The following is a 25301-nucleotide window of genomic DNA, read 5'->3' on the forward strand; positions in this document are numbered from 1 at the left end:
CCCCCCCACAGAGGGCAACTCAAACCCATCATACAAGCGTCCCTCTCCCTTACCCTTAAATCCAAAATGTGCCACCCCATTGAACAACCTTAGCAATATATCAAAACAAAAATAAACACTCAAAATCTAGGCTTCATAGACAATAATGCTTGCTATGAGAACCCCATATGAAGTATTGCAAACAACAGTCTAAGAGAACAAAGGCAAAATATTCTTCTTCTCAACGAGCAGTCCGGTAAACTGTTAGCGAAAGTCAGACTCCCCTTAACCAAGATCTATTAACATAGATCAAAGGGGGAGAAAAAAGAACCAATCTGGATCAGAAGCACCACTGTCTATCAGGTATGTTCGTTCAAGTGCCGCTTCCCAGTACGCCCAACAGTGGACCAAATACCAGGAGAACGTTTCTCCGCCTTCTTAGTTGTAGCAGCTAGAGCAGGAACCTCAGGGACATTTTTGCACCCCAATTCTTTCAGGGCTGCCCACGCCTCCTCCACATCACCAACACGTTTAGATTTCCCATCAATCGTTATCCATACTCCAAATGGAAACAGCCAACGATAGCGATGACCCTCAGCTCGTAACAATTGCGTGATCTGTTGAAAGTTCCGACGTTTTTGTAAGGTAACCCACGCTAGATCCTGAAATATGCCCACTGAGATGTTATTCCAATGAAAGTCCTGTTTGCGCCTCGCCATTTGCAGTACTTTCTCTTTAATCCCAAAATCCTGGAAGCAAGCAATAATATCTTTAGGCCCTGTGCTTCTTGCAGGGCCTAGACTGCGATGTGCCCTCACAAGTACTATGGGGCCAGGCTGGGAGCCTTGTGCTTCCGTTAATATTTCAGTGCATATTCGGCTCACCACAGAAGCACAGTCTTTATACTCCTCAATATCTGGTACTCCCTTGAAACGTAAATTGCAACGACGAGATCGATTCTCTAGATCTTCCACTTGATTTTGCAAGGTCTGGATGGAGGGCGGCACTTGATCTAGTTCAGCCCGCACAGTTATCAAGTCTTGTGTCAACTCCGATATTCGATCTTCTGTGTCCCCCACCCGACCTCCCAGCTCAGCTATTTCCGACCGCAGCTCAATCATCGCAGCTTTTAAATCCCTTCGAACCCCCACCATTTCTTCCTTTAATGCTCTAAACCAATCTTGTAGCATTTGGGGTGTGACCGCCTCAACTGATGCACTCCCGGCAACAGGCTCATCCTTGTCCGACTCCGCGAGTGCCGGCGCCATTTTTTTTTTGCTTCCCAGCAACGAACTACCACTCGCGGTAGCCGATTTCTCTCCTTCAAGTATAGGAAATTTGTATTTTTCTAATTTCTTTCGGGTCTCCATCTCCGCTGTATTCCAACTCCACTGAAAGCTCTAAGTCTCCGTTGTTCAGAACGCTGTAAAATTTGAAAAGCATATGTGCCCCTACGGAGCTCTGAGTTCAAGCAGCCATTCCGTGAGCTGACGTCACTTCTCTCTCTTTACTGTTTATTTTTATATATATCCAGGATGGGATGGGTGGGTGGGGGGATATCTTTTTGGTTTATTTCTTGATTGAATTGTTAGAAGAAAGGGGAGGGATATTTTTCCTCTGTAATGTTATTTATGGATTTTAAATGCTTATGTTGATTATTAATGTTTGTATACTTCATGGCACTTTGTATTAGTCTTGAAAATGAATAAAGATTTATATTTAAAAAAAAAATTTTGGAGTGCAATTTTTGGTTATGTAGACAGGGGTGATATATGTATTTGTCATAGAATATAATTTTGATTGAATTTAAGTGCTGTTATAGTGTAAAATGACTGTATAATATGTTGCACTTATTTCTAGTTTTAAAATGAATAAAGATTTTTTTTTAAAAGCGTCTATGTAGAAAAAACTTTTGAGGGAGCAGAAGTAACCAGATTTAGCCAGTTATTTTGGTAAACCTTATCTGTAGGAAGACTGGACTTGTACCACTGGTAAACGCCATGAGTTTCAAGTTTCAAGTTTATTAAAAAAATTTTTAGACCGCTTATTCGAGTTGCTAAGCGGTTGACAATATAAAATTACATAAAAACGAGTTATAAAATAACAATAAAACATGAAAGTGGGGAATACAGACTAACTTCCTAACAAACAGACCGCATTGATCAAAAACATACGAAAGGAAACAATAGGATAGTGGGAGAGAACTACAATTGATATAGGAAAGGTGAAACATTAAAAGATAAAACAATAGGTTAGGATAGAAATGACAATTGATTCAAATTAAAAAAAAAAATTTTTAACTTTGCCCTTAAAAGGACAGTTATTAACCAAAGGCGTTTTGGAACAAAAATGTCTTTAGTTTTGATTTAAATTGTTTTATATCGGATTCATAGCGCAGGTGGTTAGGCAGCGAATTCCATAGAGTGAAAAACACAGCGAATTCCATAGAGGAAAAACACAGAACCAATCTGAACAATGAAAACGAGATCGATCATATCAATAAATTCTATCAGGGAAGAGAGACAATATCAATCGTCCCAATAAACTACTCTTGTTTTAAAAAATTAAGACAATATAAAAATCTTGCAAAATTACAAGAATTCCCACCCTCCTACTCAGCCTCTTATCCCAACAATTTCCCTAAGATTGCATCCTATTTAATAAAATGCTAGTCACGCATGCGCACTCATACCTGCGTGATCTGTAATCCCTGATCCGTGATCTGTAGGTCCGTGGCCAGAGTGCGTATGCGGCGGCTAGACAAAGCGGGAGAAACAGACTCGAGCGCTGTGGCCGACTCACGATGGGAGGATGCGCCTCAGCAAAGTGCTGCACAGGTACTGGAGGGGGAGAGACACATCGCTTCTGCACCGGTACAAACATCCCTCCAGCGTTGGCAGTCGCTGCACGTTAAACAGGCTGCTTCGCGACTTTCTCCTGCAGTTGAGTCCCTCTGCTGCGTCACTAATGATGTCATCAATGACGCGACAGAGATACTCAACGGCAGAAGAAAGCCGCGAAGCAGCCTGTTTAGTGTGCTGCGGCTGCCAACGCTGGAGGGAGGTTTGATATTAAAGTCATCTTGCTGGGAGGGTCCGGGTGCTTCAGGCAGCAGCAGCGTTTACAATTCGCTGCTGTTGCTGGCTTCAGGCCTTCCTCTCTGGCTGGTCCTGCCTACTTCCTGTTTTCATGAAGACAGGACCGGCCAGAGAGAAAGACCTGAAGCCAGCAACAGCAATGAATTGTGAATGCTGCTGCTGACCAATGAAGTAGTTAAATGAGGAAAGGGAGCAGAGGGGGAGAGAATGGCTTGGAGGGAAGGAGGAAGGTATGCCAGACCAAGGCAAAAGGAAAGAGGAGATGGAGAGAGGCCATATGGGACAGAGAGAGAGAGGGCGGACTCTGGATGGAAAGAGAAGAGAGGGCAGTGAATGGAAGGGGCAACATAGAGGGTGAACAGTATTCTAGCACCCGTTAATGTAACTAGTAACATAATATCTTTGCTCAACGACTAAGGCCCAAGTTTTCTAACCGGCGCCAATTTTTTTAGGAGCCCAAACTCAGAAGAAAAAAAAACGCTATTGAAATAACATTTTTAACTGAGATTCAAGATACCTACCAGCGCCTAAAAGGCAGCGTTGGAATCACACCTCCGTAGGTGTTTTAGGCCACCTAACACCACTGTGAGCGTGACCGATGCCAGAAGTAGCATTAGACGGTCTAAACGCGTACGTAGGAGCGATTCATGACAAAGATAGGCACCGGAAACATAGGCCTGGAAATCCCTATCTTTCCCAGAGGTGCGATTTTCTATACAGTGTCATTGTACGATTGACGGCAATCGGTGGCCACTTTCTAGATGGCTGCCGAGATTGGCGCCAAATAGAGAATCCAGAACTTAATGCCTAATTAAAACCTAATTAAATGTGAGATAAAGCCTCTCAGACAGCGAACCCACTTGATACCAGGCATTACCAGTAATTTAAAAACAAAAATTACCGCAACAACCTCAAAGTACTCCATCAAAGAGAGAGACACACAACCTATCAGGCCAATAAACTCCATCAGTAGAGAGAAGTGGGACTGATACAGACCATTAAGACACAGACATTGGAACCTTCCCATTAGACACCATCAAAGGACAGAAAATACCGATCAGATCAAGTTTCCAAGTTTATTAAGTATTTGATTAATCGCTTATTCCGATGTACAAAACATTAAAATATTAAATTACGATAATCAAAGGGAAATAGACAATGTAAATATGACTAACAAGACAAAACAAATGATTCAAGAGGAAGGGAATAGGAAAAGAAATACAAGTTTAAAAATAGTAAAGAAGACATATAAGGGAAAAAAACAGTAGGGAGGGGGAGAATAATAAGCAACAGAGAATTTAAAGACCAGGGCTCAGTAGAGGCACCAGGATTACAAACCAAATCTAGTTTTATTAGCTGTCAAATGCATCTTTAAAAAGAAAGCATTTTAGCTTGCTCTTAAATCTATCCAAACTGAGTTCTTTTCGTACATGAATTGGGAGTAAATTCCACATTTGGGGGGCTGTAACGGAAAAAAAAATAGAATGCCGCCGTGTATTTATAGATTAAGAGAAGGAACTGTCAAGAGATGTTGGTCAATAGATCTAAGTGATCTAGAGCAGTGTTCTTCAACCACCGGTCCATGGACCAGTGCCGGTCCACAGAAATTTCCTGCCGGTCCACAGGGCCAGCACGTGCATCAGGCCCAAAACAGTGTTCTTCAACCGCCGGTCCACGGTGCGATCAATGCGACGTTATCTTCGAGCCAGCTCCCTCTTCCTAACTGATTCAGTGTACAGAGCCATGGGCAGTGGCTCCTACTCGCGTCCTGCGTCTGAACCGGAAGCCTTCTCTCTGACGTCGCAACGTCAGAGGGAAGGCTTCCAGATGAGGCACGGGACGTGCAAGGTGTAATTAGTACTATTATGGGGGCGGGGTCTGGGGTGGAGATTGGGTAGAGATGGGCGGGGTCTGGCCCACGACTTAGCCCAGTGTTCTTCAACAGCCGGTCCACAGACCGATGCTGGTCCACAGAATAATTATTTTATTTCTGCCAGTCCATAGATGTAAAAAGGTTGAAAAACACTGATCTAGAGGGAGTCTAGGGAATCAATACTCTATAAATGAAAGAAGGTGTTTTATAGAGAAGAGATTTGAAAGTTAGTAGGCTAATATACTAAACCAGAGAAACTTAGGGCCTGATTCTATAAATGGTGCCTAACCACGCCTAACTTGTAGGCACAGTTGTCAATCAACCGCTAAGCATCACTTATAGAATCACACTTAGCGGCACATGGGCATCCTCTTGGTAGGCGCCGATATCTTAGGCCAGGGTTTCCCTAGCGAAGCCTAAGTCAACCACACCTATTCTCTGCCCCCCTAGCCACACCTACTTTTCAGGTAGGCATTGCTAGGTGCCACACGGCATTCCATTCACAACCCTAATTAATTAATTTTTTAATCAGTTATTAATGGTATGATCAATTAAATGCAAATTTTAATTAGGCGTCCATGATAAGGGCACCTAGCAGAGCCTAACCTAGGCATCTTTTATAGAATTGCCCCCCTTAGTGAATTAATCAGATCAAACAGTTGGATCATGCCAATAACTACCTCCAACAGAGAGAGAGAGAATGACACAGGGACAAATTTTTCCCGTCCCATCCACGCAAGTTCTTTTCCTGCCCCAGCTCCATTCTTGCAAGCTCCGTCCTCATCTGAGCAAGCCTCAAACACTTTCAAATCCTAAGTAGCAACATTCTAGAGCTCAGATTGTGATGTCATAATGCCTCATTCCACCAATGCCTAAGCTCCGTCCTCATCTGCACAAGCCTCAAACACTTTAAAATCATAAGTAGCAACATTCTAGAGCTCAGATTGTGATGTCATAATGCCTCATTCCACCAATGCCTAAGCTCCGTCCTCATCTGCCCAAGCCTCAAACACTTTAAAATCCTAAGTGTCTGAAGCTTGCGTGGTTAAGGCAGAGCTTACAGGAATGGGGCAGGGAGAGCGACAAAACTCCCAGGGACGGGATGGGGAAATTGAGTTCCTGTGGGGACGGAGAAAATGTGTCCCCATGTCATTCTGTACACTGCCCCACTCTAGAAATCAAAATATAGTAAAAGTGAGCCCAATCAAGCCATTGTGACATCACTGATGAGGTTGGCTCTTAGGCATTGGTGGAATGAGGCATTATGACATCACAATTCCAGCTCTGGTTATCAGAGGCTGAAGCTTTTCACAGTATTTATTTATTCAATTTTCTATACTGTTCTCATTCAATAACAATCATAACATTATGGAGACAGTCAGAATATTCCTACAAAATGTATTGCTCAGCGAGAACGTGACTAACGCAATTTCGTAGCAGAAAATAATCCTTACGTAGGAAGCCAAACAAAGCTATTGAACAAAAAATAATCCCCAGGGGGAGTATTTAGTGCCTATTGTGAACACTGTAAGTAAACATGGAGGATTAATATTTGAGTTATACCAGACCTTGGTTAAGAATAGTCACCCACTCACCAAAGCACAACTGGTTACGCTGAGCCCATGGTTATAAGAACATACTACAGGAGATTGGAAAAATATTTGCTATTGCTTCCTTGATCCTAGAATCCTTTTATAAGTTACTATATGGTTTTCTGTGCTCCAGAAGAGCAATGAAATATCCCATTTCTCTAGGGAAGGATAGAGTGAGTTTTCACTTTGCATTTTCTGAGACATCTAGATAGTGCAGAGCTCTGGTCGTCTGGTGAACACAGTTACTTAGCCAAGGTCTGGGTGTCCCTTCTGAGTTCGGAGCTCTGTATCAAGCCCTGGAGTGCACATACCTGGTCCATAGGCTCTGGCTTTCTTTGGGTGAAGCTGTTTGGATTTGAGGGGAGCGCCAGGCTTTAGTTTGGCTTTGGGAAACTGGGACAGATAAGTCATGACGGAGTGTTCGTCTACATTGGGGTCCACAATCTCTTCTGGGGCAATGACCTGGAACACAATGGAGAAATGTTAATGGCTCCCGTTTTTCATTATTTTATCAGATTTGCTTAATTGTCTTTCAACGTTTCAGATCAAGGTGCTTTACAGAGTCTATACCAGGGGTGGGCAACTCCGGTCCTCGAGGGCCGGAATCCAATCGGGTTTTCAGGATTTCCCCAATGAATATGCATTGAAAGCAGTGCATGCAAATTGATCTCATGAATATTCATTGAATCACTATACAAAAAGAGAGCTATACATTTAGCATGAATATTTTAAATAATTATCCTAACATTCACAATTCAATTATTTTTATAATTTATTATCATCACAATCAATTCTTCATTACTAATTCATAACATAAACATATAAAACATACATACATAATCTCTCTAAACACCTCAACATATTCATTGGGTAAATCCTGAAAACCCAAATGGATTGCAGCCCTCGAGGACCGGAGATGCCCATGGCTGGTCTACACTGTTCCACCACAGGGTAGAGAGGAACCAAGACATTCAACTCACTCAGCATACAAACACATCCAGTGGCATAGCGAGGGCAAAAGGCGCCTGGGGCGATGGTGCCCCTACCCCGCCCTCTTATCTGCCACCCTCCCTACACGCTCCTTCCCTGCCCCCCTCCACTGTCACGCATGCATGCCGCAACCCCCAACCTGCTGTCTCGCGTGTGTGCACTCTCCCTCAGATATCACTTCCTAGACGCGGGTCCAGGAAGTGAAGTCAGAAGAACATGAGAATAGGCTTACTGGGTCAGACCAATGGTCCATCAAGCCCAGTAGACCCCGTTCTCACGGTGGCCAATCCAGATCCCTAGTACCCTGGCCAAAACCCAAGGAGTAGCAACATTCCATATAGAATCCTAAAGAATAGCAAGATTCTGGAATCTCAAAGAGTAACAAGATTCTAGAATCCCAAAGAGTAGCAACATTCCATGCGGAATCCTCAAAGAGTAGCAAGATTCTAGAATCCCAAAGAGTAGCAACATTCCATGCGGAATCCTCAAAGAGTAGTAAGATTCTAGAATCCCAAAGAGTAGCAACATTCCATGCGGAATCCTCAAAGAGTAGCAAGATTCTAGAATCCCAAAGAGTAGCAACATTCCATGCGGAATCCTCAAAGAGTAGCAAGATTCTAGAATCCCAAAGAGTAGCAACATTCCATGCGGAATCCTCAAAGAGTAGCAAGATTACAGAATCCCAAAGAGTAGCAACATTCCATGCGGAATCCTCAAAGAGTAGCAAGATTTTAGAATCCCAAAGAGTAGCAACATTCCATGCGGAATCCTCAAAGAGTAGCAAGATTCTAGAATCCCAAAGAGTAGCAACATTCCATGCGGAATCCTCAAAGAGTAGCAAGATTCTAGAATCCCAAAGAGTAGCAACATTCCATGCGGAATCCTCAAAGAGTAGCAAGATTCTAGAATCCCAAAGAGTAGCAACATTCCATGCGGAATCCTCAAAGAGTAGCAAGATTCTAGAATCCCAAAGAGTAGCAACATTCCATGCGGAATCCTCAAAGAGTAGTAAGATTCTAGAATCCCAAAGAGTAGCAATATTCCATGCTATTGATCCAGGGCATGCAGTGGCTTCCCCCATGTCTTTCTCAATAACAGACTATGGACCTTTCCTCCAGGAACTTGTCCAAACCTTTCTGAAAACCAGAAGAGCTGACGCAAGTGAGTCAGCAGGTTACAGGTTGCTGCTTGCAGAGGCAGGGGGCAAGGAAGCTGCGCATGTACGCGACAATGGGGAGACGGGGAAGGAGTTGGGGAAGATGGGGAGGAGGGGAAGACGGGTGCCGTACCCTATTAAGACAGTACCCGGGGCGGACCACCCCACCACACACACACACACACACCTTACTAAGCCACTGAACACATCACATATGCCATTATAACTACTACTACTATGAATTATTTCTATAGTGCTACCAGATGCACGCAGTGCTGTACAGAGTCACAAAGACAGTCCCTGCTCCAAAGAGCTTACAATCTAAACAGACAGAACAGACAAACAAGATGTCATGGATACGGTTCAGGGGAACGGTTAATCAGCTGGCTGGGTTGGAGGGCAGAGGGGAGTACAGGACAATCAAGCCATTGTGACATCACAGATGAGGTTGGCTCTTATTGGTAGATTGGGGCATTATGACATCACAATCTCAGGTCTGCTTCCCAAAGACTGAAACTTTTCACACTTCTATTACTACTATGAATTATTTCGCTGCGCTGTACAGAGTCACAAATAGTAAGAAAACAGTCCCTGCTTGAAAGAGCTTACAATCTAAACAGACAAGACAGACAAACAGGATGTCATGGATGCAGTTAAGGGGAACGGTTAATCAGCTGGCTGGGTTGGAGGGCAGAGGAGTAAGGCTATAACAAAGCTATATCAAAAAGGTGGGTTTTCAGTCTGCTTTTAAGCAAGGGAAGGGACTCCCTTGCCTTGTATTATCCCTTTGGAAAGGGAGATTGCTCCCACCAGCTCGCTGGATATTTGCCTTGGTTACATAGTAACATAGTAGATGACGGCAGATAAAGACCCGAATGGTCTATCCAGTCTGCCCAACCTAATTCAATTTAAATTTATTTTTTTTTTTTTAATTTTTTCTTCTTAGCTATTTCTGGGCAAGAATCCAAAGCTTTACCCGGTTCTTAGTAAAGCAATAATAGTTTGTCCATACAGTATGTCTTTTCTAGCTGTTTATGGTGAAAGTTAAGTTCAGATAAGAAATGATCATATATAAGCATTTATAAGTAGAGTTACCAGATTTTACTTGCGTCAAATATGGTCCCATACACCTGCCCCCCAGGCCCGCCCAGTTCTACCCATCCCTGTCCCGTTATGCCCACACCATGCCCCAGCCTCGCCCCACCCCCCTCAACCTATTCTTGTTGGTCTGGAGGGCATCTGCGCAGGCGCAGATGCAACGCAATGATGTCCCGCGCACGCAAACGTGTGCATGACATCACCGCGTTGCATCCATGCATGCGCGGAAGCCCCCCCCTCCCGACACAATCTGAAGAGGAAGCTTTGTCAAAACCTGGACAAAGTGCCGGGTTTTGAAAAGCCGTCCAGACATGTCCTCTAAAAAGAGGCCATGTCCGGGCAAATCCAGACGTCTGGTAGCCCTATTTATAAGTCCAGAAATGCTGATGTCAGAATGCCATCAGTAAACCAGGGATTGTCTTTAGGGGTCATAGTACCATTACGCTCTTTCTATTACTAACTTTATGGAAGTACAGTAGACAGAAGCTGGCTGTGCCGAAGTCGCTTTAGACAATAGCGCTATATACTGTACTAGTTTTTTAGCCCGTTACATTAACGGGTGCTAGCAGCCCTTCTTCCTTACTTTTACCTCCCTCCCCTGTCCAGCAGCACCTTTTCCCTGCTCCCCCTGTCCAGCAGTAGCGCTTCTCCATTACTTTTACCTCCCCCCTGTCTAGCAGCACTCCTTCTCTGCTCCCCCTTTTCAGCAGTAGCCCATCTCTCTTGGTTTTATCTCCCCCCTGTCCAGCAGCACCTCTTCCCTGCTCCCCCTGTCCAGCAGTAGCACTTCTCCCTAACTTTTACCTCCCCGTCTAGCAGCACTCCTTCTCTGCTCCCCCTGATCATCAGTAGTTCATCTCTCTTGGTTTTACCTCCCCCCCTGTCCAGCAGCACCTCTTCCCTGCTCCCCCTGTCCAGCAGTAGCGCTTCTCCCTAACTTTTACCTCCCCCCAGTTCAACAGCACCCCTTCCCTGCTCCCCCTGTCCAACAGTAGCCATTATCCCTTCCTTTTACCTTCCCCCTGTCTAGCAGCACCATTTGTTCCAAATTCCAGCAGTCTCTCCCTATCATCGGGCCCTCTCCTCCTCTTCCCGTTGCCGGGGTGCCTGCAGCAGTGCCTTATGTAGAGCTATCTCCAACGCTCACACTCTCTCCCTGTCCTCCTACTCCAAGGTGCTCGATTTCCGGTCCTTCGCTTCCTATTTGTCTCCGTGGGCAGCGTTGTTTGGGTTTTTTTTCGTGTAGGCCGGCATTGTTTATTTTTTTTTTCGTTGAGGCCGGCTTTCAACCCGCTGAAACCGCTGCACACCGCAAACAGCCGCTCGCGACGCAAATAGAATATGGCCACGGAAGCACACATCACGGTGGCAGGGATCACGGCCTCCTAAGTGAGCATGCGCGCTTAGGGTTTTATTATAGAGGATATGTCCCTGGTGTGGGAAAAACTCTTAATTCAAAGTGGGCTTGTATAGTGTTCAAATTTAAAGAGAAGAGGTTTGGAGGAAGTGTGCAAGAAAGAATGGAGAGTGATAAAATTAAATAGTAGTGATTGTTTAAAATCTGTAAATATTCTGGCTGTACATTGAGAGGAGAGCATGCCTCCAGGGAAATGGGAATGACAAATACCAGGTGACCTGGAGACACCTACATTTGATTGGCTGATGTCTTAAGCCAGGGGTGTCAAAGTCCCTCCTCGAGGGCCGCAATCCAGTCGGGTTTTCAGGATTTCCCCAATGAATATGCATGAGATCTATTAGCATAAAATGAAAGCAGTGCATGCAAATAGATCTCATGCATATTCACTGGAGAAATCCAGAAAACCCGACTGGATTGCGGCCCTTGAGGAGGGACTTTGACATCCCTGTCTTAAGCAGCAGGTTCAAAGAGGAAGTTTAACTGAGACATTGGTGTTGTAAGAGTTGATGAGTGAGGTTCTGATTGCTTTTTTTAATTGGGGGGGGGGGGAAACAGGAGTGTATGTGGGTGTTGAGAAATACTGATTCCTGATGGATAGGAAGGGTGAATGACATTGTAATCCTTCGCTCTCAACACCCATGTTTCACACAATCAAATTGTCCACCTAAACTCATTGATACCATGTTGGTGACTGCTCTCATGCACATTCTTAAAAATTGGAAATCACCCTCGCTATTAGATTATACCTTTTGGTGGAACTCTCTGAGTATGTATCATAGATTTGAATCCTATGCATATGAGAAGAGAGTTACATTCCGAACCTGCATGAACTTGAAATACAACAAATCTCCATGGTCATTCTTAGACTCCTATGTACGCTCATCTTCTTAGACACTCCTGTTATCCTTTTCTTCTCCTCTCTTCTCTCTTTCATTCTTCTTTCCTTTTTCTTTACTGCTCTCTCTCATCTTTATCTTATATATCCCTTACATACATTTTTAATAACTGGAGCCTTTGCTCCTATACAGTTAAACATAGATTTATATATTTTATATACAGAAAGCTTTATTTTGTTTCTATGTACTTTAAATGATTCTTGTATCCTTTAAAATACTTAATAAAAATTATTGAACTTAAAAAAAAAAAAAAAAGGAAGGGTGAATGATTTTTCTGGAACATTTTGCTTTGGTGAACTTGCCAAAGTGAGAGAATGGTAACGAAAACTGAAGACTTATCAGGGAGGGATAAATACATAATCCTCAAATACTGAAATCTGATGATTTCACTCTTTTCTTCTGGCTCGTACGCCTGTTTTGACTGCCGTTGAAATCTGTGAAGCTGTGGTTTAAAGGGAAAAGGGGGGGAGGTGGGAAAGGCAGGGGAGATACTGGAGGGGAGGGAGAAAGAGGGACTCAGCCTCAACTTCTAATGACTCACAGCATTTTTTGGGGCCGTTAGTCCAAAAACCTCCTTCGACGTATGCACTGCGGATACAAAACTGATTCATTTCACTGTGCACCAAGTGCTGACTGTACCTGCACCTTAAGAACGGAGCATTTTGAGGGCACAGAACTCCCAGTTCAATAGACTGAATGTTAGCACTCGTGATAGTATTTATTTCTTTATTCAATTTTCTAGAATGTTCTCTCAAGGGAGCTCAGAACGTTTTACATGATCCTGGTGGCACTATAAATACTGTTTATATTCTACTGTAGACCACCAGTTTTCTAAGCCAGTGTTCTTCAACCACTGGTCCGTGGACCGGTGCCGGTCCGCAGAAATTTGCTGCCGGTCCACATGGCCGGCATGTGTATTTGTTTCTTTTTCTCTGGGGTTGTACTGCATGCAAAGTCTTGCATCTTAGGGTTTTGTTTGTATATATTAGTACTTTTAGTTTTTGGTCCCATATTTGCATATCTGTTTTTCTGGTAGGAATGAATGTTGAGAAGCATAAGTGTGCTTTGTGTAGTCTATGATCAAACAATATTTTTTATTGATGCACAAAACAAATATAATCACCAATGGCAAATTTAGGAATATAGCTATGTGTAATTTAATTTTGTGGTTAACCATTATGTGTTAATATTGTGTGTGTATATATGAAAAATGAATGGAAAAAAATTGTGTTATAATTAGTACTATTATGGGGGCGGGGTCTGGGGTGGGCATGGGCGTGGTCTGGCCCACAACTTGGCCTGGTGTTCTTCAACCGCTGGTTGGCGGACCGGTGCCGGTCCATAAAATAATTATTTTATTTCCACCGGTCCATAAGTGTAAAAAGGTTGAAAAACACTGTTCTAAGCTACACCAGGGGTTTACAGTGACAGTGGCATAATGGGGGGGCGGAGGACGGTCCGCCCCAGGCTCAGTCTTCCTAAGGGTATGGTGGCATCCCTCCTCCTCTCACCCCCTCTCTCATTTACTCCCCACTCCTCTACTTGCCGAGAGCATGCGCGCCCCTTGCCTTCCCCGTACCTTTTGGGCACGAGGTTGCTGGCTGCGTCGGCATCGGCGCTCTTTCTAATGTCACTTCCGGGACCCACGCCTTGGAAGTGACATCAGAGGACGAGCCGACACCGATGTGGGCAGCACGCTGCTCACGCCAGAGAAGTTTAAAAGGTATGGGGGAAAGGGCGAGGGAGAGGGCGCCACTGCCCCGGGCGCAGCTCACCCGTACTACGCCGCTGGTTCTAACTGCCAGGCTCGCTGCAACAATCTTGCAGAAGTCCCGTGGAATGGGCCCAGGAATTCAAACCATAGGACAGGCCTGCCACGGTGGTTGGTTCGGAAATGAGGGGGCAAACCCCTGCGCCGATGCAGAAGAGCTTTGCAGGCTACCTAAGCAGCACACATCCGCATTGTAACAGGTCGATCTGCACGGCTGAGATGGACCAGTGGGCAAGAATTGCTCAAGGCACCAGCTACTGCCTAATTGATTCTCCGTAACGCTGGCAATGCATTCAGCTGCTCTGGAAATTTCAAACCAAAGCCCCAGCACATGGCCCAAAGCCACTTTTCCAAGCATGGTGGTTACTAAAAGAGCTTTCTGTGGGATTTTCTACTCCAAGACCTTATAGGAAATGAAATCTTTAGGCAAACATTTTCCTATTTAAAACTTAATGCGGATTGGTGCATTTCACTCGTACCATTCTAAATCGGTTCTTTTCTGGGCCTTTTCCCCTGCTGATCACAGTGATACGGGAATAACATGGCTCGTGAAAAGTCTGAGGAAATGCCAAGCCATTTCCTCCATGGCGTGCTGCTGTAAAATGAGACCAGTCGAGAAACAGTCCTCTAGCCCAGTGGGGTTCCTGGAGGACCACCAGGCCAGTCGGGTTTTTAGGATATCTCTCATGAATATGCATGGAGCAGATTTGCATGCCTGGCACCTCCATTATATGCAGATCTCTCTCATGCATATTCATGAGGGCGATCCTCACCTGACTGGACTGGTGGTCCTCCAGGACAGGGTTGGGAACCACTGCTCTAGCCCTCACATTCTGTAACATCATCCAGGCCTAGCCTGCAGACAACACACATGCACCTCATTTAACACAAAGAAGCAGGCAACCAGACAAGGACACATGCACACAGGGTTCTAGGTCAGTAGCCGCCCAGACAGTTTCTACCGGATACTTTTCACCCACCAATTCCCACCTGGGATAGAGTTACCATATCTGGAGCAAAAAAAAAAATTCTGCCCTATTCCGCTCCTAGCCCCACTCAGTTCCACCCAAACACAACCCTGTTCTGTCTCAAACCTCACCCATTCTGCCCCCAAACCCCGCCCAGATCTGCGTCAGCCCTGCCTCCATACAGCTTCGTCTCTTCTTTTCCGCCGGGTCTGGAGGGCCTCTGAGCATCATCTGCTCAAGCTCAGAGGCCCTCCGGACGCAGCGGGCTTTCCAAAACCAGGAGAAACTGCAGGTTTTGGAAAGTCTGTCCAGACAAAAGTCTGTCCGGTTACCAGACGTCCGGGAAAACCCGGAAATAGTGTAGTTACTTACCTGTAACGTAGGTTCTCCGTGGACAGCAGGATAGTCAGCCACACAACCCACCCGCCTCCCCATACGGCCGACCCGGCCACAGCTAGGAACATCCTGGGGATTAGGGGGAAGCAGGGGAAAATGGGTAGGGCTCAGGCATGCCCAGTGGGGCCCGGGCACTGCACATGCTCAGAGGAAAAAAAAAAACCTTGTTTCCACAACTTTACCTGCTTTGCCTGATTACCCTGCCCGGCTCGGCCTCCACAGCCAGGCGAGGGATGCACAAAGCGCTAAGGCGCAGGTCCAGTCGGTACATCCCTCGGCTAGGGAGTCACCCATATGTGGCTGACTCATCCTGCTTGTCCTAGGAGAAAGTGTAGTTACTTACCTGTAACATAGGTTCTCCGTGGACAGCAGGATAGTCAGCCACACAACCCACCCGCCTCCCCATACGGCCGACCTGGCCACAGCTAGGAACATCCTGGGGATTAGGGGGAAGCAGGGGAAAATGGGTAGGGCTCAGGCATGCCCAGTGGGGCCCGGGCACTGCACATGCTCAGAGGAAAAAAAAAAAAAATCTCTCTGAGCTATTGGAGAGCTTATCCGCAAATTGTCCTCTATAAAGAGAACATTTCCAGGTTTTCCCAGACATCTGGTAACCCTAACCTGGAATATTATCACCTAGGTCAATTCTCACTCATAATGGACAATCCTCCAGACGTATAACCAATAATAAAATCACACCCATTCTACAAAAAAAATCCCTTACTATAACTTTCAGGATCTCCCCCTAACCCTCAGGGACTGCATATACTTGGGGTCTCTCCCTAAGCCTAATACACGGGGGCTACACATATTCAAAGTGGGTCACAACAAAATACATACACAAACAAAGCACACACAGAACATTATCATAAATTATAAAAATTTCAAATAGCGACCAGCACCTGAACAAATTATATCCTATATAATAAAAGGTTAGTGGCGCATGCGCTTTTAAAAAAGCGTGATTACTGCAGCCGTGGTGTGTGATCCGTGGCTGTGTTCCATTTTAGAACCCGGCAAATGATCACTCTGGCCATGCCCCTCCTCCCGCCCTCACCAACCCGAAGGAAGCTCAGCAGACCTCCCGCCCTCACCTCACCAAGCTGGAACCATACCTCCCACCCTCGCTCACCGCTGCTGTCGCTGCCGCTGATCCTCCTCTTCTGGCCAGCCTGCGATCGTGGCCGGCTTTGGCGGGCCTCGCAGGCCGCTTTCCAGCCTCGGTGGCACGTTCCCTCTGACGCACAGGATCGCGTCGGGGGGAGCGTGCTTCCGGGTTGGGGAGCGGTCTGCAAAGTTCGCTGGGGCCGGCCACCACGATCGCAGCCTGCTTTGAAGAGGAGCAGGCCAGGTAAGCAGGGGGATTATTTCAGGGGGCCAGAGGGAGAGGGAAAGGGGCCATGGAGAGATAGGGAGAGGGAAAGGGGGCTTCTTTGGGGGGGGAGGTGTGCTGGGGACAGACAGTTTTGCTCTGGGGGCAGACAGATGGGACCATGGAGAGACAGGGAGAGGGAAAGGGGGCTGCTTTGGGGGAGGGGTGTGCTAGGGGGAGACAGAAGGGGCCATGGAGAGATAGGGAGAGGGAAAAGGGGCTGATTTGGGGGGGAGATATGCTGGGGACAGACAGTTTTGCTCTGGGGGCAGACAGATGGGGCCATGGAGAGACAGGGAGAGGGAAAGGGGGCTGCTTTGGGGGAGGGGTGTGCTGGGGGGAGACAGTTTTGCTCGGGGGGGGGGAGACAGAAGGACACAGACAGCAGCCAAGGAGAGAGAGATAAAGAAACACAGACAGACAGACACTCTATTCTAGCACCCGTTAATGTAACGGGCTTAAAGACTAGTTATATATATTTAGTTCCTGTACTCAAGGTCTCTTCTTAACACTAACACTTAGGGATTGCACACAGCATGCTAACTTCCAGAGCAGTACAGAACATGTCCAGAGCAGTACCTGGGTGGGAGAATTATCTGGGGGGGGGAAGGGATGTTCAGGTGGGACTTGACCTAGCTGGGAATTGTCCTGGTGGGAATTAGTGGGAACTGTCCAACTGTCTGGGTGGCTACTGACCTGATACAGCACACAGATACAAATACACAGACAAAGCACACATAGAAATTTAGATATAGCACTGAGACATAGGGACAAACATATTAAGGCAGTGATGTATCTCACATCAGCAAGGAACACCCAAACTTTGACAAATGCCACAAGCAGATGCAGAGACACACCACAAACAGAACTTACACATATGTAAGGCCACACAAACAGAGACAGGGGTACACAAAATAAAATGCAAAACCATGCAGACAGACACATGAACGCACTGGCATGGGCTGGCACAAATAGATAAAGATTGATCCATGTGCACAGACACATACAATGAAACATACATGAAGACTTGCAGGCATACACACACACAAATGGATATACAGAAATACATGGAGACACAGTGCTACACAAATGTACAAACAGGAGCACCCAAAATTACTCCGTGGACTACAAGTATGCCTATAAGTCTCATTGGCTAACACAGACGCCCACACTGCACACAGAGAGGCTCAAATTCACTGGCTTCTTGATCTATATAGAATTGCAGAAACACAGCCATACATGTGGACACTCATACATGCATTTAAGCTATCAGAGATACAAGGGAAAGTGAGTATATTTCAGAACGTGCGATTTTTCAGTGCCACTGGTCTATGTGCAAAGAGCATCAACTTCTGCACCGGAAGAGCTGCAGACAGGACTGTGTAGTTTGCACCCAGCTGTTCAAAGGCAAGAAAGCTCCAGCAGGGGTCGCTGTAGGAAGCCAGGATCCTTGCCAAGTAAGCTGGCTTCCAGTAGAATCAACAGCAATAGCCCAAAACATCCATAAACAAAACTGACTGGCAATGGGAGAGAGAAGAACTCTGAAAAGAGGCACAGAGACCAGAGATCGTCATGTTGGAGAAGTTATGAAAGTCAGTTCCTGGAAGGGGGGACACCTCATTCTGCGGAATGCAGCAGGGGATTCTAGGTGCAGCCCCCCCCCCCCTCGTCATGCAATGAGTTGTTTGGGCCAGTGTTTCTATGGCAACCACCCTGAACCAGTGCCATGGAATGAATCAGCAGTTCCAAGCTCAGGGTGATGAGACTCGCCTTGGCTGCTCCCTTTCTCTGAGGGGTGGGTGGGGGCCACCCAGAGGGAAGGATCAGTGAAGGGGGGGGGGGGAGAAAGAAAATGACACATCAATTAATCTGCAGAAACCAGTGCTTACTGCACGCTATCTTCAAAACACCCGTGTGCGTCCACAGTGACAGTTTCCAGAAGGGAACTCTGCTTTCGTTCACATGTTTTGATGTACTCGGATAAACCGTTAACAGCAGCACGGCAATGAGACTGCTTACATAGGAAGGCAATGAAATCTCTACCTATGGATGTTTTCAAAGCAGATTAGACGCATGTCTTCTCAGACCACTTCAGCACAGGGAGACCTACAGTGGAGGCAGCAGGACAGACTTCACTGGGAAACCTCTGGAGGTCCCTACTAGAGAATGATAAGGGGACAAATTTTTCCCCATGGGAATTCATTTTCTCTTTCCCGTTCCCACGAGTTCTTTTCCTGTCCCTGGCCCCATTCCTGCAAGCTCTGTCCCTCTGCACAAGCCTCAGACACTTTAAAATCATGCTTGTGCGGTTAAGGCAGAGCTCACAGGAATGCGGCAGAGACTGGGACAGCGAGAAAACTCACGGGGACGGAACAGGGAAATTGAGTTCTTGCGGAGACAGGGAAAATGAGTCCCCATGTCATTGTCTACACTGCACCAGTCTAGAAATTAAAATGTAGTAAAAGTGAGCCAACTACAGGACAATCAAGCCGTTATGACATCACTGATGAGGTTGGCTCTTATCGGTGGAATGAGGCATTATGATGTCACAATACCAGCTCTGGTTATCAGAGACTGAAACTCTTCACACTATTTATGTATTCAATTTTCTATACTGTTCTCCCACGTAGAGAGTGACACGGGGACAAATTTTTCCCCTTGGGAACTCATTTTCTCTTTCCCGTTCCCGCGAGTTCTTTTCCTGTCCCTGCCCCCATTCCTGGTGGTCTGTTGAATCTGTGGGGAGAAGGAAGGAAGGAATGAGATGAGTCAAAGAAGACCCCGAGATTGTGAGCCGTCGAGACAGGGAGGATGAGAGTGTTAGCTACCGATGTAGAGAACGGAGGAGGGAGTGAAGCGGGTTTAGGAGGAAAGATGAGGAGCTCAGTCTTGGCCATGTTTAATTTTAGATGGCAGCGAGACATCCAGGGAGCAAAGTTGGAGAGGCAGGCTGAGACTCGGGCCTGGATTCCTGTAGAAATTTCCGGTTTAGAGAGGTAGATTTGTGAGTGGTCAGCAGAGAGCTGGTACTGGAAGCCGTGGGAGGAAATTAGAGCACCATGAGAAGATATGTAGGAGACCAAAAAGTGGATGGCAACAGGGATGGGGGAAAAGGAGCTTAGCACTGATTTTCAGAACTAGGCACTGAAATCTTGGCAAATAAATGGCAGGCTTAAATATAAGAGCGTGAGTTTTTAGGTAGATTTTCAGCTCAAAATGGGATCTCAAATCTGGCTAAAAATAAAGTACAAATGTTGGAACCTAGTTTACGTTCTGAAATTGAGAAACTCAGGATTTTTTTTATACATCAGGTCCATTATTTTCATTGGTTTTTGGGGGGAAAAAATTATTGTAGTACACTCTGAAATATTTATGAGAAAACAATGTCAAAACAGAGTTTTGTTTCTGAAAATTGGCACTTAATGAAATAAGATAACTCTTTTCAGCTACAGTGCCAAAATGAACGCTCAGAATTTAGCAAGTTGGTTGGTTGGGCTGAGAACTTTTTAGCACCCCCCTCGTAAATACAGAGATCAAAAAATGTCTGAGCAGTAAGTGGAGAAAGTAGACATGGAGATCTTTATCTGCCGTTATTTTCTTTTGCTGAAGGGACATAAGAATAGCCTTACTGGGTCAGACTAATGGTCCATCAAACCCAGTAGCCCGTTCTCATGGTGGCCAATCCAGGTCACTAGTACCTGGCCAAAACACAAAGTGTAGCAACATTCCAGCATCTCAAAGAATAGCGAAATTCCGGAACCCCAATGAGAGCAACATTCCAGAGCTGAGATTGTGATGTCATGATGCCTCATTCCACAGTGCCGCAGAGCCAACCTTGTCAGTGATGTTACAATGGCTTGATTGTCCTATACATCCTATACGTGGTCCATCAAGCCCAGTAGCTCATTCTCACGGTGGCCAATCCAGGTCACTAGTACCTGGACAAAACACAAAGAGTAGCAACATTCCAGCATCTCAAAGGATAGCAAAATTCCGGAACCCTAATGAGAGTAACATTCCAGAGCTGAGATTGTGATGTCATGATGCCTCATTCCACAGTGCCTCAGAGCCAACCTCATCAGAGATGTCACGATGGCTTGATTGTACTATACGTCCTATACGTACGTGGTCCATCAAACCCAGTAGCCCATTCTCACGGTGGCCAATCTAGGTCACTAGTACCTGGCCAAAACACAAAGAGTAGCAACATTCCAGCATCTCAAAGAATAGCGAAATTCCGGAACCCCAATGAGAGCAACATTCCAGAGCTGAGATTATGATGTCATGATGCCTCATTCCACAGTGCCTCAGAGCCAACCTCATCAGTGATGTCACGATGGATTGATTGTCCTATACGTCCTATACGTACGTGGTCCATCAAACCCAGTAGCCCATTCTCACGGTGGCCAATCCAGGTCACTAGTACCTGGCCAAAACACAAAGAGTAGCAACATTCCAGCATCTCAAAGAATAGCGAAATTCCGGAACCCCAATGAGAGCAACATTCCAGAGCTGAGATTGTGATGTCATGATGCCTCATTCCAAAGTGCCGCAGAGCCAACCTTGTCAGTGATGTTACAATGGCTTGATTGTCCTATACATCCTATACGTGGTCCATCAAGCCCAGTAGCCCATTCTCACGGTGGCCAATCCAGGTCACTAGTACCTGGCCAAAACACAAAGAGTAGCAACATTCCAGCATCTCAAAGAATAGCGAAATTCCGGAACCCCAATGAGAGCAACATTCCAGAGCTGAGATTGTGATGTCATGATGCCTCATTCCACAGTGCCGCAGAGCCAACCTCGTCAGTGATGTTACAATGGCTTGATTGTCCTATACGTGATCCATCAAGCCCAGTAGCCCATTCTCACGGTGGCCAATCCAGGTCACTAGTACCTGGCCAAAACACAAAGAGCAGCAACATTCCATTCTACCGATCCAGCTAATAAATAAATATAAAACTAAGGTGTACTTTTAAAGTGCACTAATTGATTTAGCGAGCGCTAAAGATTAGTGTACACTAAATGCTAAGATGTCCATAGGAATATAATGCGAAGTCATAATGCCTCATTCCACAAGTGCCTAAGAGCCAACCTCATCAGTGATGTCACAATGGCTTGATTGTCCTATACTTGGCTCACTTTTACTACATTTTGATTTCTAGAGTGGTGCAGTGGTTAAAGCTACAGCCTCAGCACCCTGAGGTTCTAGGTTCAAACCCACACTGCTCCTTGTGACTCTGAGCAAGTCACTTAATCCCCCCCCCCAATGGCCCCAGGTACATTAGATAGAATGTGAGCCTGCCAGGACAGACAGGGAAAAAGGCTTGAGTACCTGAATAAATTCATATAAACCATTCTGAGCTCCCTGGGGAGAACGGTATAGAAATTGAATAAATAAATATACAAGTGAAACATACAAGAATTCCACTGACAATTTCAGGGGGACAAATAGAGGTAAGAAGGGGATGAGAACAGGGGGAAATAAATGGATGGATGATTAGAGAGTGACAAAACAGTATAATTTCAGGGTTTATGATGTGATCCATTTCCTATCACATTATAAGCACATCACACACAGTGGAGATGACCAGAAAAAACTAAAGGACACCAAGAAGATATGAACACTTTAATGAAGAGCTTCCATTAGACTCAACATGGACGTGTTTCAGCTTCTAGGCCTGCATAAAAGAACATATTCAAAAATAAATTGGAATGAGCAATCCAAAGTGTCCATGGACAAAACTAACTGGCTGATGCTCAATTGTCCTTGGATGCTTTAGGTTGCTCAATCATGGAGAAGATAATTTATTTATGTATAAGTGCTTTGACAGAGACTCCTGACGCAGGCCTAGTGGCCACAACATGGCTGTGTCAAGTCTAATGGAAGTTCTTCATTAAACTGTTCACATCTTCTTGGCGTCCAAATTCAAATTATGTTGTTGGTATTTCCTCCCTGGCTTTTGCCCCCATCCTGGTTCCCATATCTTCTTCCCAATATTCTCTCCCACAGCCCAAGCCATCTCCTGAGTGAACTACTGCAGGGCGCTCACTTCCAAGGGCATAAGAAAATAATATATCATGGGCAAATGGGTGCACTTCCATCCCTGAACAGCTTCTACCAGCTTCTACCAGCCTATATGTACCTGTGGTACTCCCAGCCAGTCGTCAGCCTGCTGCATGGCCTCACGTGCATTCTCCACAGGCTGGTTAGGGTCCCAGGCCTCCCAGTCTGGACACAGTCCTGTAATGGGAAGACAAGACAGAAAGAGAGATTCAGAATGGGATATCTTGGGTGTGCAGAACAGGGACACAAAAAACAGCAGTGTGCATCTTCCTACCTACCATCGCCCCATCTTTCTTCCCCCATCCAGCATCTCTCACTCTTCTTCCCCAACCAGTATCACCCCATCTCCCTCTCCTCACAAGCTCCAACTGTACACCAGACTCAAATCTCAGCAATCTTCCTGAATGTGACACAGCCCTAATATATGAGATTTGGCATCTTTGGAATGGGGCCCTGGCTAGTAAAATGATTGATTTTCAGTTGGTACTGCCACTGATGTGCAATCATGTGATGGGAGATCCTTGGTTATCTCAACTCTCACTTGTTTCAGTTTTACAGATAATATTTCTAACCCTGGGACTCCAGTACCAAATCTTTCCTTCCTTTCCATGAATAACTCCAGGCTAGAAAAGAGCTTACCTTGTATGTGATGATCTTAAGGTGGCCAAACAGGTTGAAAAGGTGACAGCGAAAGCTAGAAGGATGCTAAGTTGCATAGAGAGAGGTATGGCCAGTAGGAAAAAGGAGGTATTGATGCCCCTGTATAAGACTATGGTGAGACCTCATTTAGAAAATTGTGTACAATTCTGGAGGCTGAACCTTCAAAAAGATATAAAAAGGATGGAGTCGGTCCAGAGGAAGGCTACTAAAATGGTGTGTGGTCTTTGTGATAAGGCATATGGGAACAGACTTAAAGATCTCAATCTGTATACTTTGGAGGAAAGGCGGGAGAGGAGAGATATGATAGAGATGTTTAAATCCAAAATTTGCTGCGAGAACGAAGCCATTTAGAAAACAGCGCGGGTGCAAGCGGGAGCATGTATAGCTTGCTGCTGATGTCCGCGCTCCTAACCTGTGTGCCGCTAGCGAGGGAGGGATACACGCTGGATCACCAGGGACTGCAGCGACGACGACGAAGGAGGAGGAGGCAGCAGAGGATGGGTAGCTGTTTTAAAAGATGCAGCTAGGGTGGCGGCAGCGACGACTGCGGGCGGATAGGTGGTTGGGTGTTTTAAAAGGTATGGCGGCAGGGTTTTTTAAAAATGGTGCGGCTACGGCAGGTGGGTAGGTGTTTATAACAGTGCGTCGGCGGTGGGAGGGTGTTCAAAATTGTACCTTCGCTCCATAAGACGCACGGAGATTTCTACCCACTTTTGGGTAGAAAAAAAGTGTGTCTTATGGAGCGAAAAATACGGTACATTTTTACAGAAAGGGTGATAGATGCGTGGAACAGTCTCCCGGAAGAGGTGGTGGAGACAGACTGTGTCTGAATTCAAGAGGGCCTGGGATAGGCACGTGGGATTTCTCGGAGAGAGAAAGAGATAATGGTTCCTGCAGATGGGCAGCATTTGGCCTTTATCTGCCATCATGTTACAGTGTTTCTATAACCATAAAGTTCTATGACATCATAATGCAGGTGTAAAGAGCCTTAGCCTATAGGAAGAGGAGATGCAAATGTTAAGAGCCTTAGCCAATAGGGAGAGGAGGAGATAGTGGATGTTGCAGATTGGCAGACTGGATGGGCCATTTGGCCTTTATCTGCCATCTCCAGAATGAGTCATTTCCTTCAGATGCTTCTTTCAGCCTACTCTCCTTATCCCCCCAACACACACATTCTCATCTGATCAAATTTTAATGTGCACACATAAACATACATGATCACATATACTTATAAAAATATACTACTAAGCCAGTGCCCGGCAGGATGTAAGGATTAATTTTTCAGTCTGCCGGATGGAGTCTTGCCTACTCTCTGTTCATGTAGGACGGGGGTAGGCAATTCCGATCCTCGAGAGCCGGAGCCAAGTCGGGTTTTCAGGATATCCACAATGAATATGTATGAGATAGGTTTGCATGCACTGCCTCCTTAAGATGCAAATCTATTTCATGCATGTTGAAAACCTGCGAAAACTATGTACAAGATGCAGGCAAAATTTATTGTATCAAAATTAAAATGCAGTAATATGAAACCTTTTTACCAACCAAAGGACCCAACACGGTCCGTGTTTCGGACAACACGCCTTCCTCAGGGGTCCTAATGAATGTAAACATAATACAAAGCTGATATAGATAATATTTAAAGATCCTATGTGAAATAACGTAGTGGTGTTGTCATGCAATGCCAACAACTACGTTATTTTGATACAATAAATTTTGTCTGCATCTTGTACATAGTCTGATGTAGGAGGATCTAATTCCATCTATTTTATCAGGAGCAGAGATGTTAATCCCCATGCAATAACCAAACTGCCATCCAAGCTGTAGAGTCTGATATCTGCCAAACTCGTCCCTGTAATATCTCACAGAGAAAAATCTTAGTTTGGCGCAGGACACAGCCAAGAATCGGATTTTGTATCTCAGTGGACAGACTCCCTATTGTTAATGGCTTCTGAGTCTTCCCATCTGCAA

The 25301-nt window shown here is 45.6% G+C and overlaps 1 protein-coding gene across 4 annotated transcripts in view; it reads right to left on the reverse strand.

Moving 5' to 3' along the window:
- The window catches only part of FLNC (filamin C), a 234353-nt gene that overhangs the window by 149451 nt on the left and 59601 nt on the right, over positions 1–25301 (reverse strand). For all 4 annotated transcript variants that reach the window (XM_033958234.1, XM_033958233.1, XM_033958232.1 and 1 more), the window contains exons 3-4: positions 22753–22850; positions 6854–7004 (exon numbers count right to left, since the gene is read on the reverse strand). In XM_033958234.1, the coding sequence (XP_033814125.1) occupies positions 6854–7004; positions 22753–22850 (249 nt within the window). The remainder of the gene's footprint in view (positions 1–6853; positions 7005–22752; positions 22851–25301) is intronic.

The sequence above is a fragment of the Geotrypetes seraphini genome, chromosome 9, assembly GCF_902459505.1.
Source record: "Geotrypetes seraphini chromosome 9, aGeoSer1.1, whole genome shotgun sequence".
In the NCBI taxonomy this organism is placed as follows: Eukaryota; Metazoa; Chordata; class Amphibia; order Gymnophiona; family Dermophiidae; genus Geotrypetes; species Geotrypetes seraphini.